Below are 15,047 nucleotides of genomic sequence, written 5' to 3' on the forward strand. Positions count from 1 at the left end.
CATGTGAACTACAGAAGTCATGTAGTAGTCTGAGGACAACTTACTGGAGTTGGTTCTCTCCTACCATGTGGGTCCCTATGACAGAACTCAGGTGGTTGAGCTTGGCAAGTATCTTTACTCAGAGCCATCTCTCCCACCCACAGACCTCACTTTTAAAGGCTGTCAACAAAATGGCAAACATACACATTTACAAAACCAGAAAATATTAATCTACTTCTTCCTAGTGTTGAGTCTCTCATAATCCATAAAGCTGGCCTGATGTCACATAAAAGGCTATAGCAATTTAGGATTATTTTAATTGACTTGAACTTTAGACTTAGTAATATGCCAGGAAGAATGTTCAACATTTGTCCCACTGTTGATCCAGGCAATGGTGGCACATACTTTTTTTTTTATCATTTTTTTATTTGAATTACAAACAAGATTGAATTACATGACAATCCTAGTTCCCTTCTCCCTCCCTTCCTCCCTACCACCCCCCCAACTAAAACCCTACCTATCACATATCCTTTCTTCTATTCTTCCCCTGACTCAACCTTTCTGCTCCCTCATGACCTCTGCATCCTTCCTCTTCTTCCCTTCTCATTCTCGTAGCTCCCTCCCCCCTCTTCCCATGCTCTCAATTTGCTCAGGGGATCGTGACCCTTTCCCCTTATCCAGGGGACAAAGTTTGTCTCTTAGGGTCCTCCTCGTTTACTAGTTTCTCTGGCAGTATGGATTGTAGGCTGGTAATCTCTTACTCTATGTCTAAAATCCACATATGAGTGAGTACGTATCATGTTTGTCTTTTTGTGATTGGGTTACCTCGCTCAGAATGGTTTCTTCAAGTTCCATCCATTTTTCCTGCAAATTTCAAGATTCCATTGTTTTTTTCTGCTGAGTAGTACTCCATTGTGTAAATGTACCACATTTTCTCTATCCATTCTTCGGTTGAGGGGCATCTAGGCTGCTTCCAGTTTCTGGCTATTACAAATAGTGCTGCTATGAACATCATTGAACAGATGTCCTTTTTGTATAAATGTGCTTCTTTTGGGTATATGCCTAGGAGTGAAATTGCTGGATCTTGTGGTAGACTGATTCCCATTTTCTTGAGGAGTCGCCATACTGATTTCCAAAGTGGCTGTACAAGTTGGCACTCCCACCAGCAGTGGAGAAGTGTTCCCCTTTCTCCACATCCTCTCCAGCATAAACTGTCATTGGTGTTTTGGATTTTAGCCATTCTGACAGGAGTAAGTTGGTATCTCAGAGTTGTTTTGATTGGCATTTCCCTGATGGCTAAGGATGTTGAACACTTTCTTATGTGTCTTTCAGCCATTTTATATTCCTCTATTAAGAATTGTCTATTTAGTTCTGTATCCCACTTTTTAATTGGATTGTTTGGTGTTTTGGAGACTAGCTTCTTGAGTTCTTTGTATATTTTGGAGATCAGCCCTCTGTCAGATGTGGGGTTGGTGAATATCTTTTCCCAGTCTGTGGGCTGTGGCACATACTTTTAATCCCAGCATGTGGGAGATAGAGGGAGGAGGATTTCTATGAGTTCCAGGTCAGCCTGGTCTACAGATCGAGTTCCAGGACAGCCAGGGCTACACAGTGAAACCCTATCTCAAAAAACAAAAACAAAATGAAATGAAAAAAAGTTAGTGTTGATACAACCAATTGAGATCACAATTTGGTTTGGTTATCAACCTGATACTCAGAAGTAGTGAGATGCAGAGCTGGCCACCTCACAGGGAGCTTCAGGCAAGGACTGCAGTCAGAACACAGCACTGTCAGTGCTTTCATTTACAGGCTGAGTAAGCTTACTTAAAAGAAATTTCAGGTGCAAAAGCCGCCCCCCTCCAGAGAAAGGAGTCATGTATCCCAGGTTGGCCTCTAAGTCACTATGTAACTGAATATGACCTTAAACTCCTAATTTCTTGCCTCCATCTTCTAAGTGCTGGAATTACAGTGGTGCTCCACCATACCTGGTTTATTCAGTATGTAGATCAAACCTAGGGTTTCATGCATGCTAGCTTAACAGTTCACCAACTGGGCTACATTACTAGCTCCCTGCCTCAAAAATTTCAGAAAAGGTCTTTCAACACACCCTGTCACCCTTCTGTAGGAAGATGATCCCTAGTAAGTTCATGAATTTTGTTTCCACTTTTTCTTTGGAAGTAAACCCTTTAGTGTGGAACTTAAACACCTTTCCTTGGATATAATCATTGTATTCCATGCATGGTACACAGGTTGTTAAGATGGCTCAGAAAGGTCTGTTTAACCTAGGACACAACTAGTGTGGTTTCTACACTCAACTTGGAGCACTTCCTCCTTGATTTTGACATCAGCTCAATTCCTTTGAGAGCATTGGCATTCCACCCTTGAGTTTCTCACTTCTACCTAAAGGACTCTCAGCCTGGTCCTGCCCCTCCTCTGCCATTGCACCTATGGGACCCTTTCTTGGAGTAGCTACACATCCAACAGCACACTGAATCTCTCCAATTAGGGGTCTCATAATCACCCCAAATTCAATACCTTCCAATTGTATTCAATGTCTCCTCTGCAAATGTGATTCTCTGTCTTAGAAAAGGGTATGATCTCTTACTTTGTTATGAAGGCCAGAGACCTCTTTCTCATTCCCCATATTCGACAGTCAGCAAGGCCTCCTCATCTCTCCAGCCTTGGTCCTATGCTCCGCCCCTATCATCCTTTGTGTGGATCACTAGAAATCTTTTAATTGGTCCTTTTAAGATCTCTCTTGTTTTTCTTCCTTCTCTACAAGTCTATCGAATTCCCTTTCAAAATGCCTGTCTATAGTCACACTCAAGTTAAAAACCAAACCAAACCAAAACAAAAACTCTTAAGGCTCCTCATTGCTCGGTGCCTGAGCCCAAACACCTCACTGTGGTCTGAGCTAAATTCGGATTGCCCATCTGCTCAGGCCTCTGCCTGCCTATTGGACCTAGTCTCCACTCCACTCTCCAGATCTCAACCACAGCAGACTTTTTCTATTACAAAGCCTCTGTCTAGACTTTTAACACATGGCTGTTTTTCCTGCCCAGAATCTGTTCATCCACCCACAACTTTTGACAGCAAATTTCTACTCATCTTTCAACTCTCAGCTCATGCTTTGCTCCTCAGCAAAGCCTCTCCTGACCCCTGTCAGACACTCACATAGAACCTTGTCCTTCTCTGGTATTATTTCCCATGGCCAAGGAAAACAATCACTTCCCCAGTAAGTTAAATCCATCTATCTGCCTTGACAAAAGGCAAGTTTTTGAGGGGTGGGCATAGTCTAGCAAACCAAAAGATCAAGGATCTCCAGACCTCAATATGAGCAGCCACTTGCCACTTATGTAAGCCAGGGCATATAACTTTACCACTGTGTTTTACTTTCCCCACTTATAAAATGGGAATAACAGTTCCTGCTTCAGAGGGTTGTGAGGATATGGTTATCTATTTGGTGTTTAAGGTATAGTGTACTTATAACAGTGTTTGTTTAGTGCACATTACATACTACATGTTTGCTAAACTAATTAAAGCAACGAATTGATGCTTGTTACAAAATTAAGAGAAGTATGCCAGGTGGTAGTGGTGTATGCCTTTAATCCCAGAACTTGAGAGGGAGAAGCAGGTAGATCTCTGTGAGTTCAAGGTCAGCCTAGTCTACAGAGCAGGTTCCAGGACAGCCTGGAGAAACCCTGTCTCAAAAACAACAACAGCAATAATAACGACAACAACTGAGAGAGAGAGAGAGAGAGAGAGAGAGAGAGAGAGAGAGAGAGAGAGAGAAGCATCATTCTCCACAGGGGAGTACCTCAGGCTCTGCTAGAGTTGGCAATCTATGGTCACAGCCTACTGACCTCTTTAATGTACCCTGGTGACTGTGGAATATTTCTGCTTTTTATCACTAGGCAACTCCAGAAAAATTAAACTATATATGCACATATATAAGTTTTCATTAGCTGAGAGTGGTGGTACATCCTTGTAATTTTAGCATCAGGAAGGTGAGGCAGTGATGGGACTGCTATAAGCTTAATGTCGACCTGGTTTACATAGCAAGCACCAGGTCAGCCATGGAAAGAAAGACCTTGCCTCAATAAATGAATAAACAAAGAATGAATGAATGAATGAAAATTAGAAGAGCCAGAAAGATGACTCAGTGGATGAAGTGCTAGCTATGCAAGCTAATGACCTTCATTGGATCCATGGAACTAATGTAAAAGAGTCCCCTGACTTGCAGATACATTTTGTTGCTCACATAATCTCTCCCATTTACAAAATAATATTAAAAAACTATAAAACAACAAACAAAAATTATGATGGGCAGAGGTGGCACACACCTTTGATCCCAGCTCTTAGGAGGCAGAGGCAGAGGCAGAGGCAGGCAGATCTCTGTGGAACAGAGCAAGTTCCAGGACAACCAGGGCTACACAGAGAAACCCTATCAAAAAAAAAAAAAAAAAAAAAAGAAAAGATTGAGTAATGATTTGAGATGATCCAAATATTTAAACATGCAGTCATATTATCCTGGGTGTATGTGAAATTATAAGGTAGCTTGCTCCCCAGAGAGGGTGACATTTTTACTCAGTCTGGACTTCTCTATGAGCCTCCTTGCTAGCCAGGAGGATCTACAGCACCCTCTATTTTAGTGGTTTTCAACCTTCCTAATGCTGTGACCCTTCAATACAGTTCTTCACATTGTGGTGGCCCCAACCATAAAATTATTTTTGTTGCTACTTCATAATTGTAATTTTGTTGCTGTTATGAATCATAATGTAAATATCTCATATGCTGGATATCTGATATGTGACCTTTGTGAAAGGGTTGTTTGACACTCAAAGAGGTTTCTACCCATAGGTTGAGAAACATTGCTCTATTGGGTCAAAAAGTATTCCATCAGAGCCACCATGGCCAACAATCTGCTAAAGGCCACTCTTCTGACCTCGGGTATCTGTGACAGATTCCAAAGATCTAAATAAAGTGACACAACATAATAGACCCTTCTGAGAACTTCTCAAAAGCTACTGATCTTGATGAAAATAACAATTAAAAACAACAAACCCTCACATATAACCTCTATCATTTGCATATAATTTCATGAGTTGTTACTTTTGGTTGGCTGGGGGAGGATCTCTCTAAGTAGCCCAATGATGGCCCTGAACTCTCAATCCTGTGGTCTCAGCCACCTGAATATTAGGCTTAGAGGTGTGCACCACCACCCACTACTTTAATTTTAAGGGTTTTTTGATTCTCTGAGCCATTAGTAGATCTTAGCTAAAAGTTTTAAAATTGTACAAATACCATGTTTGTAACAAATAATGTTCATTCTTCTGGTCATACAGTAAGTGACATAACCGGAGGGCCACTTACCTAAAAAACATCAGAGTTCTGCTCCTCACACCTCTAACTGACCAGTGAGATCTCAATCTTCTCTTACCTTGCTCACAGAGAGAACCCTATCTTCAGAATACAGAGGTGGCTACCATCATATTGCCAAGTGCTCTACAATACAATGCATCTACACATGTATAGTGTCAACCCTTTTCTCCCTTTCTCAGGAATAGAAGAATACTATATTCTCCCAGAGAAAGGGGCCACACTTGGGCAGAAGTGAATCATGGCAAAGTAACTGGTCATTGGATCAAGAGTACACATGGCTAGATAGCTCAGGTTTCTCTGCGTAGCAAGAATTGGGAATTTATGTGAGAGGTTGTTGGCCCATTTTACTTGATACGGAAATCTATGCTAGACATAGTTGCTGCTGCTTCTGAAATGGATGTCTGTGTACTAAGAGAACACCATCAGTTGAAGTTAACTCCAGATACATACTCCTTGATCAATACTTGGGTGTTGTACAACTGTAGGAGATAGACATCTTACCTGTCTGAGAGCTGTCCTGAAATGAAGGAGCCTATCAGCACACCAACGAAAAACAAGGAGATGGTGAATGGGCCTTTCCAGTCATTCTGACACACCAGGTCCCACTGTAGGAGGAGCAAAGGGATGCATCATTCACTCCGTTTCTGAAACTTAAGGCTTCTTGTTAAATGAATTGGCATACCCTGTATCCCTCTAAAGTTCTGAAACATGAACTCACTAACACAAGCACTTGGGCAGCAATGCAGAGAGAGCAGGGAGCCTCTCCCTCACTATCTTGTCTTTCATAGCACAGGCTCCCATGTCTTGCTTCATTTTGAGGAGGGGAGAGGGGCAAGCAGCAGCACTCTACCCAGACACTGACCTCTGGTCAGCAAGGCCTGTTGCTCTTACTACTAAGAATCCAGACAGAGCCAAAGGCCGTGGAAGAGGCAAGGCATCCTTGCTCAGAACACTTCAGGCCACTGGAACAGAGGGTGTCATCCAGCAGGAGATTGAGGCCAAAGGGCCTTAGGGTGTTCTGTCTAGATCTGCTCCTTTGGCTCTGCTTGGGTTTCCACCAGGACCAATGGCCCCTCATTCCCTGTGATATCCTGAGCTGGAATATTGGATACCACACATCAACAGGACGAAGCCCAGTTATGCCTTGGAGTCATAAACTAGGAAGAAAATTTGGTTTTAACTGTGTGGTGGTTTGAATGAGAATGGGCCCATATGCTAATAGATTTGAATGTTTGGTCACCACAAAGTGGCACTAATTTAAAAGGATTAAGAGTCAAGGCTTTGTTGGAGGAAGTGTGGCACTGGAGATGGGCTTTGAGGTTTTCAAAAGCCCAAGCCAGGCCTTGTGGCTGTCTTCTTCCTGTTGCCTGCCTATCTGGATGTAGAACTCTCAGCTACTTCTCCAGCACCATGTCTGTGTGCCGCCATGCTCCCTGCCATGATAACAGTGGACTACATCTCTGAAACTGTAAGCAAGCCCCAAATAAATGCTTTCCTCTATAAGAGCTGCCATGGTCATGGTGTCTGTACAGCAACAGAACACTGAGTAAGACAAATTGTTACTCAAGTGTTAACTAGTTTTCCAACCTCACATAAGGCCCTGCCCATCATATTGAACAGTGCCTTAGTTTCTTTGTCTATAAAACAGAGACTAGGGTTGGATACAGGCTGTTGTTTGAGTTCCTAGACTAAAAATGTGTTCCATAGGGCTGGAGAGATGCCTCAGAGGTTAAGAGCACTGACTGCTCTTCCAGAGGTCCTGAGTTCAATTCCCAGCAAGCACATGGTGGCTCACAACCATCTGTTATGAGACCTGGTGCCCTCTTCTGGTGTGCAGATATACATGGAAGCAGAATGTCGTATACATAATAAATAAATAAAATCTAAAAAAAAAAATCTTTAAAAAAAATGTGTTCCATCTATAGTTACCAAAACCAGGAAATGAGGTGTGCAAGGAGGAGTGGGGTACATGTGGAAACAGTGGCACTAAGGCATTTAGCTGCCTTACCCCAATATGGTTCTGTAGACTGGAAAAAAAATCCAAGCAGGGACTTTAGTGTTTCCCAGAAAGATTTTGTTTGGTCAGAGACTATGTGTGATAGGAACCTTTGTAGACCTTACAAGTGCAGCCCCCCTCATGGCAACCTAGACCTCCCTCTCTTGGTACCAGACTATTGCCTGCCTTCCACAGAGCCTGCTGCCTCCCCAGTACTCAAAAGAGACAGGGATGTCCTGTTCCCACAATTACTGTCTTCCAGGGTGGTGGAAGAGGAATAAATAACTGGGTCTCTCTGCTGTCCTGGGTTCGTGCAGTCACCTAGTCCTGGGTGTGGAGAGTACCCTAGTGTCTGGACATAAAGAACCTCCATTGCCACCTCAGGCATACTATTACTTCTACTTTTGAGTAGTATGCATTTTCGGATAAGGTAAGTGGGGTGGTGATCCCAAACACAGGGGATAATTGTGGATATCTGATCACCAAGTCAAAGAGGAAGCAGCGATCAGCAGGAGTCAAACATGCTCTCTCTCCTCAGAGCTCCACCTGCCCTGGTGGTGCCAGCACCCAGATCCGGATGGGTGGATAAATGTTCCTATAGTGTCCACCATCCACACATGACTGCTAAAGAATAAGTAGGAGTGATTGGGGTCATAAAGCTGAAGGAATCAGTGATGGCAGGCAGCTTCTGAGCCTCTGTGTAGCTGTGTGTCATAGACTAAATTATGGCTACTGTCATTCTTAAATATGATAAAATGTGTTACTTTTGCTAAAACAAAGATGAAATGAGAGTAAGTTTCTGGAAGCTCTTTATCAACATGCTCATTGTGATGGTTGAGGACTGATACGTCCATGCTAACAAGAAATCCACTGAGAGGGCTGGGATAAAGCTGAGTTGGTAGAGTACATGAAGCCCTGGCTTCATTCCTCAGTACTGTACAAAGCATGTATGGTGGTTCATGTGCATAATCCCAGCTCTTGGGGGAAGAAGGATCAGAATATCAATGTTCAAGGTTATCCTCAGCTACATGTTAATATCAAGGTTACTCTGGGCTACATCATGTCTTTTTATAAAAGAAGAATGAGGAGGTGGAGGCTAAGGAAAATGTACACAGGATTCTACACCTGAGTTCTAGAGTTGTGGCCCTCACTAAGTCTTCCAAACATACTTTCAAGACTGGACACCATGTAAAAACAGGTCAAATTTATCTATAGACAGGCATGGTAGCATCTTTCAGGCTTTCACCCCTCCTGCTTGACTTATCCTGCCCTTAGTCTGGGCATGAGCCTAACTCACTGAAGTAGCTATGCTGTCACCCACCACTGACAGGTCCTGATACCTCTCAGGGCCTGGCTTACATTAACATTTGTCTGCTAGTGGCTACAGGGAGCCTGTGAGTAAAGTCAGGAAAGACAAGAGTTCTCAAAAGCACAGGCTGAGTCCCACCTATTCACTTACCTATCAACCAGGATATCCAGTGCAATAGGCACTTGGACTCGGCCTGAATTCTTGTTGGAGGGGTAGGATATAGTCAAGGTTAAGTACCCCTGCTTGATGAGCTTACAGATGAACCTAGTACTCCTGGACTCATCTGGCTACTCAGCTATAACTAAAGCACCTGGGACCAGACCATCAATGTTTGGTAGGTAGATGGGCGGCACTGGCCATATATGAAGCTTCGTAGATGGGGAACTGGAAGAGGCGACCTCGACTTGGAGAATCTAGAACAGCTGTGACCAGGGGTCCCCACTACTTTCCAGTCGGAAATGTGCCTCTCTAGTAGTAATGGGTTCAAGGGTATATTAAGTTAGGTGTCAAAGCTTTTCAAACTGTCCACTTAGATTCTTCATCTCATTTATGTCTCAATCACTGATGAGCTTTTCTCCACAGGATCCCATGTCCCCTTGGGCCTCCACAGACATTACATGCATGTGGTACTACAAACATATGCATGCAAAACATTTATACATATAAAAGTAGATCTTAAAAAACTGTTGAACGTCTTTAAAAGAGGAAGAATCATATCCATATCATTAATTTACTATTTAATGCACATATAGTATATGTGTATGCATGTATGTATAGGCATGGAGACTAGGGGAATACGTTGGGTGTCCTGTTTTATTCTTTTGAGATGGGGTCTCTCACTAAACAATATAGCCCTGCTTGACTTCCCCACTGCCTCTGTCTCTCTGTCTCTCTCTGTCTCTCTCTCATTATTTTTGAGACAGGGCTTTGCTGTGTAGCACTGGCTGTCCTGGAACTCATTTTGGAGACCAGGCTGGTCTGGAACTCAGAGCTCCACCTGCCTCTTCCTCCTGGAGTGCTGATATTAAAGGTATGCCCCACCACACCCAGTTCTTTATCTCTCTTTTAAAAAAGATTAAAAAAAATATGTATGACTTTTTAAATTTTTTATGTGAGTGTATGCCACATGTATATGCTTGCCTGTGCAGACCAGAAGAAGGTGTTGGATCCTCTGGAGCTAGAGTAACTAGTGGTTGTGAATTGTCTGTGGGTGCTAGAAGCTGAACTCAGGTCCTCTGGATGAGCACAAAGTGCTTTTTACCACTTAGACATCTCTTTAGCTCCACTCCTCTTTATGCTTGTGCAGAAAGCACTCTTACACATTGAGTTACCTCTCAGCCCAAACAAGGTCATCTCTTGACCTCAAATGTAATGAGCATTTCTTTCAGCTATGGGAAGAATGGGGTGGGAGAAAGAGAGAGAGAGAGAGAGAGAGAGAGAGAGAGAGAGAGAGAGAGAGAGAGAGAGAACAGTCTCCTGGGACTAAATGTTCTTATACCCATGAACTAGCTGGGAGAGAAAAGATACCATCTGTGCCCAAGAGGCAAAAGTTTTCCCTGAGATGTACCTAGTGTGTCTGCATCAGTGATCAAACATACTTCCTGCTGAAGGCCATTAATTCCTAAAACATTTTGTTCTACTTTCCACAATTAATGGTGACACCTAGTTGTGAGAGTTGGTAGTCCCAACAATCAGGAATCTGAGGCACGAAGATCACTAGAGATCAATCTAGTTAACTTAACAACACTCAATTTCACAAAATAAAATTGGGAAAAAAAGTAATAGTGAATCCTTGCCTCAGGGCTCTCAGGAAAAGAGAAATAGTATTTGCAACAACAACCTCTATCAAGCCCACAGTGCCTGACCTGAGAACTAAATGATACATGGTTGAGTGGGTCAATGGATAAAAGAGCTACCACCCTTCAACACCATCATTTCCTTTAAGGTATTGGACCTATCTGCCCAAAGTCTAGATAAACTCCACACTTTGATTTTTAGAATAAATTCTTTTCTTTGTTCTATGATTCCTGATGCTGTGTCACTATAAAAACTCTGATCCTGGGTGATGGTTCTGAGTATGAGAGAGACTCAGTTCAATGGCTCCTGCCAGCTGTGTCTACTATGGCTATGCATGGACAAGGGGTCAGGGGCCAGCAAGTGGCTACTTTGGTTTGCCATTCAGCTACAAAAGCAAAGATGAGGGTCTGTGAATCTTTGGGGCAGGGTTGGGGTGCCAGCACAGATAGCAGTGAGGTCCTGGTAAAGAGCACTTTGTGCTCATCCAGAGGTCTTTGGTCTCTATATTTCAGACTCAACCCAGCACCAACACTTAGGGTGCTAGGACTTCTCATCTAGTGAGTTGTGGATAACAGTGGGAAAGAATTCCCATTTTCTAAGATGATGTAGGCAAGATACAAGACCACTAGAAAATCTAGTTTGGTACAACAGAGAGTAAGTTGGAGTCCTGTCAATGCCTTGGCAAGAGACTTATGGAAAGCAGAGACAGGTATGGTGTAGGACAATGCAGAGCCATGCCAGACTTCAGCTGAAGGAGCCCTAATTCATAGCCATCAAAAAGCTACATAGAAATTTTCTGCCTGCAGGCTTGGCTGAGTGTCCGTGAAACACAGAGCAGTTGGCCCAGCAACCTAAGAAATCACCTAGGTTCTCAGAGGAAGGAGTAGTCCTGGATCAGAAGTATAGCATGGTGAGTAGGAGTTTCCCAGTGTCCCAGAGATGAGCAAGGAGCAAGAAGAGGGGCCAGTTTACAAGCATGTAGCTCACCAAGCTTTCCTGAAATGTGGGCTCACAAAACTCTCTGACCTCATATAAAGGGTCTCGTTCTTTTGGCCAACCCTACTGCCTGGTTTTAGACACACACAGAGCTAAGCTGCAGTCAGTGGGGTGGAGAATCACATTTCCCTTAAAATATTCCATCCAATCTTGTGGCTCCTCAAGTTTCTCTTTTGTCTATCAGACTACTTGTTCTTAAGCATTCTAGAAAGGCTCATAATTTATTCACTCACCATTCCAATAAAAAATCTCCCTCATTCAGAGTCCTGTCAAGATTCAGGGAGACACAGAAACTGAATCTATTGCAAAGCTTAGTACTTTATGTATGTAATTTAACTAGAAAGGGAAAGAAGAAGAAGAAGAAGAAGAAGAAGAAGAAGAAGAAGAAGAAGAAGAAGAAGAAGAAGAAGAAGAAGAAGAAGAAAGAAGAATTCAATACCAGTGTACTTAAAAGACCTCTACCTTTATTTGGGGTAGAGGGCAAGTTTAGAGACATTAAGCAGGCAGGGGACTGACTAGCTTCAGTGGTTAGCAGGCCAGGGTTGGGTTGAAAGAAAACAGGTCTTGGAAAAAGTCATCAGAATGTTAATGCAGCAGCTTTCAACAGTGGCTGCTCATCTGAGAGGACAAGCCTTGAACTTCAAGTCAGGCATTCCAATATCCCCAAACAAAAGGGCTAAGTAAAGTATTAAACTCACCTCCTGCAAAGACTGCTGACCTGTAAGTAGGTGAAAGGGCATATAGCTCTTATGAAACTGCTAAGACAGCTCAATAACATCCAGACCCACTGGGAAAAAAAAGGCACGCTGACATTGGCAGCAGGGGTAGGTCAAAAGGATCTGGATTTTAGGTGCTCAGCCTTCCTCTGGGGAGCTCACCAGTACTGCTTCCACCCCAGGCAGCAAGCAGGATGACAGGGAGTGGGGACAAATGACTTAAAGGAAACACAATACCCTCAAGGTCAGGGTAAGAATTCAAGAGACATCAGTAAGCTGCTTCAAATTTCAGCTGCTTCTTCTTTGGGCAGCCACAAACAGATTTGAGGAACTGGTGCGTCAACCCCAACAGCCTCTGCTGTCATAGTTCCCACTTGCTTGCAAGCACTTGTGAGTTTGGAGATCAGGATGTGGAACAACTGAAAGTCTCTTCTCTGGGGACTCGAAGATCAAAAGCAATAACTAACTCAGTCAGTACTGGTTTTTTGTTTTGTTTTTTCTTTGTGTAGCCCTGGATGTCTTGAACTCACTATGTAGACCAGGATGGCCTTGAGCTCAGAGATGTGCCTACCTCTGCCTCTGGAGTACTGGGATTAAGGGTATGTTCCACCACTGCCCAGCATAATTAGTGATGCCTGGCCCTGGCGCAATGTCACTAGGTTAAAAATCCCCAGTGGAGCTCAGGTTTCACTCTTACTACTTACTTCTGTAGTAGGTAGGCATAGGTCTTGGAGACATCAAACTTCAAACATCAAAAGAAAAGAGGCAGTGATTCGTTTGGGGATGCTCTTGGACTCTACCCTTGAAGGATGACAACCAGCTGAAGCAACATACCCGGGGCCTGTGGAGCCCTGTAAGGATGGAAGCTTGGTCTCTGCCTCCAGGAGGCTTGGATGTCAAACAAGGACTCCTAGCCTCTCCCTATTGTTCTTTTCTAGACATCCTCTGTAACCATTTCTTGCTGTTGGATCTGGAACAAATGGTTAGGTTCAGCAAGAAGCTATCTCCTCTAGGAAGCCAAACTGGTCAGTCCCTATCCCTGACATTCGGTGTCCCTGTTGCCCAATGCTGTCACATAAGGCTCTTTCATTGTTCTGCACACTCAGTACTGCTGAGAGTCCAGGAAATGACAATTGGTGCCTAAGTCCCCAGAACACATCCACATGCACCATTAAACAGCATGTCCCATCTCCAGATGAGAGACTGCAAGGGGTCAAAGTCACCCAAGAAAGAACAAGGGGCTGAGGATACAGTTTCCATCACTCTCTGCACGAAGATTATATGCCATAATTAAACCTCTCCAGTGATCTTGTCTCAGAATGCTGTGGAAAGACTCCATATAAAGTCACCCTGAATAGATCTTCAGACCCAGGGGTCCTTAAGAAATAAGAATCCACCAGTGTGAAACAAAACAATTTCTCATGGGGCATGAGGAGACTTCATTTGGGGTAAGGATAGGTGAAGGAGGCAAGAGTAACTAGAGAAATGCAAGAGAGCTTGGGACACATGTTTCCTTAACTTAGAAAAGTTCTGCTAGGATTATTTCCTTTCTGAACATAAATGCTAAGCCGGTGGCACTTCTCTTGACCAAGTCCTAACTTGGCTCCTCTGGATTACATCATTCGGGGGCTCAGGGCATCTTAGGGGCAGTGAAATGGACTCCATTTCATTGTGGCTCTAAGGACAGATGGCCAGCCTGACACTTGTACTCTGAGGGACATACTGTGGCTGGAAGTCATCTCACAGATTCATGCTCCTAGGAGTCCTGACTGGAGGATGCCCATCACCAGGGAGCCTGTGCGTTGGACTAAGGACAACAACCGCCGCCCGCGGTTGTCACCAGATGCTGACAGGGGCCTGACACCTACCTCGGTCACGATGGTGGCCTGGAAGACGTCTTTGCTGTACTCCCAGCCATCCAGGCAGCTCTCCTGCTCCAGCTGTTCTAGGTCCACATCCACTCCCGGTTCCAGCCCCAAAGCGGAGAAGTTGGCGATGGTGGCCAGTCGGTAGCGGCGGCAGCTCTGGGGCACCTGTAGTCCGTCCTTCGTCTCCAACGGGATACTGTGGTTGCGCCACGCGCTGCTCAGGTTCACGGTGTCAGGCACAAGGCAACGGTGCTCCGGGGTCCCCGCCAGAAACACGATTGACATACCATTGAAGCCATTGGGGATGATGCTGGCGCTGAGTAGGAAGAAGATGAGGCGCTGGAAGGGTCCCCACTCGCCCAGGAAGGCGGTCACCTCGTCGTAGTCCCGCATGCTGTCCTCAGCTGCCCACGGCGCCCGGCCGGGGATCTGGGGACACTGCGGCGCAGGAGACTGGGCGCTGCAGGCGTCTGCGAGTGACCAAGGAACAGACTTGTGAGTTCCCACCTCAGCCTCAGACTCGGCCACTACCAACCTTACATAGGGCCCTGAGGCCGGGGCGGGCTCTGGGCCTGGGCCTGGGCCGCAAGGCCCGCCCCGCCGTCCGGGCTCTGAGGCATGGAGCGGCGGGGGCGGGGCAGGGAACCGAGTGACGCGCTGGGGCGCCGGTCGCGCGTGCGCCTGAAGCGGAGCAGAGCAAGGACTCAGAACTGGCTGGGCGGTGCGGAAGGCGGGGCTGAGCCTGGCTCCAAATTGGGAGGGCGGGGAGGGGTGTGACCTAATCTGACCCCGCCCCTTTGTCTGTCGCTTTCAGCCCTGGGTGGAGTAGTGTCTTCTAGTTCCGTCCAGACTGTGTGGCTACAGGTCTTGGGGCAGGGCGTCTGTGGACCATGCCCCGAGTAGGTCCGCTCAAGGGGAGCAGGATTGGGTCTGTTCAGGTCAGGACCAGTAGTAGATTCCTAGGGTTCCTTTGGGGAAGGGGTGACTCTGAAAGCCTTTTGTCC

General features: G+C 45.0%; 1 protein-coding gene across 3 annotated transcripts in view; it reads right to left on the reverse strand.

Moving 5' to 3' along the window:
* Positions 1-14,686, reverse strand: part of LOC100755796 (solute carrier family 22 member 5) — a 31,399-nt gene extending 16,713 nt beyond the window's left edge. For 2 of the 3 annotated variants that reach the window (XM_027427523.2, XM_027427522.2), the window contains exons 1-2: positions 14,044-14,686; positions 5,863-5,966 (exon numbers count right to left, since the gene is read on the reverse strand). In XM_027427523.2, the coding sequence (XP_027283324.1) occupies positions 5,863-5,966; positions 14,044-14,436 (497 nt within the window). In that variant the 5' untranslated portion in view covers positions 14,437-14,686. Of the gene's footprint in view, positions 1-5,862; positions 5,967-14,043 lie in introns of those variants that run through there. The other variant, XM_035447807.1, reaches the window with a different exon arrangement.
* Between the last annotated feature and the right edge of the window lie 361 nt (positions 14,687-15,047).

The sequence above is a fragment of the Cricetulus griseus genome, chromosome 7 (assembly GCF_003668045.3).
Source record: "Cricetulus griseus strain 17A/GY chromosome 7, alternate assembly CriGri-PICRH-1.0, whole genome shotgun sequence".
Taxonomy (NCBI): Eukaryota; Metazoa; Chordata; class Mammalia; order Rodentia; family Cricetidae; genus Cricetulus; species Cricetulus griseus.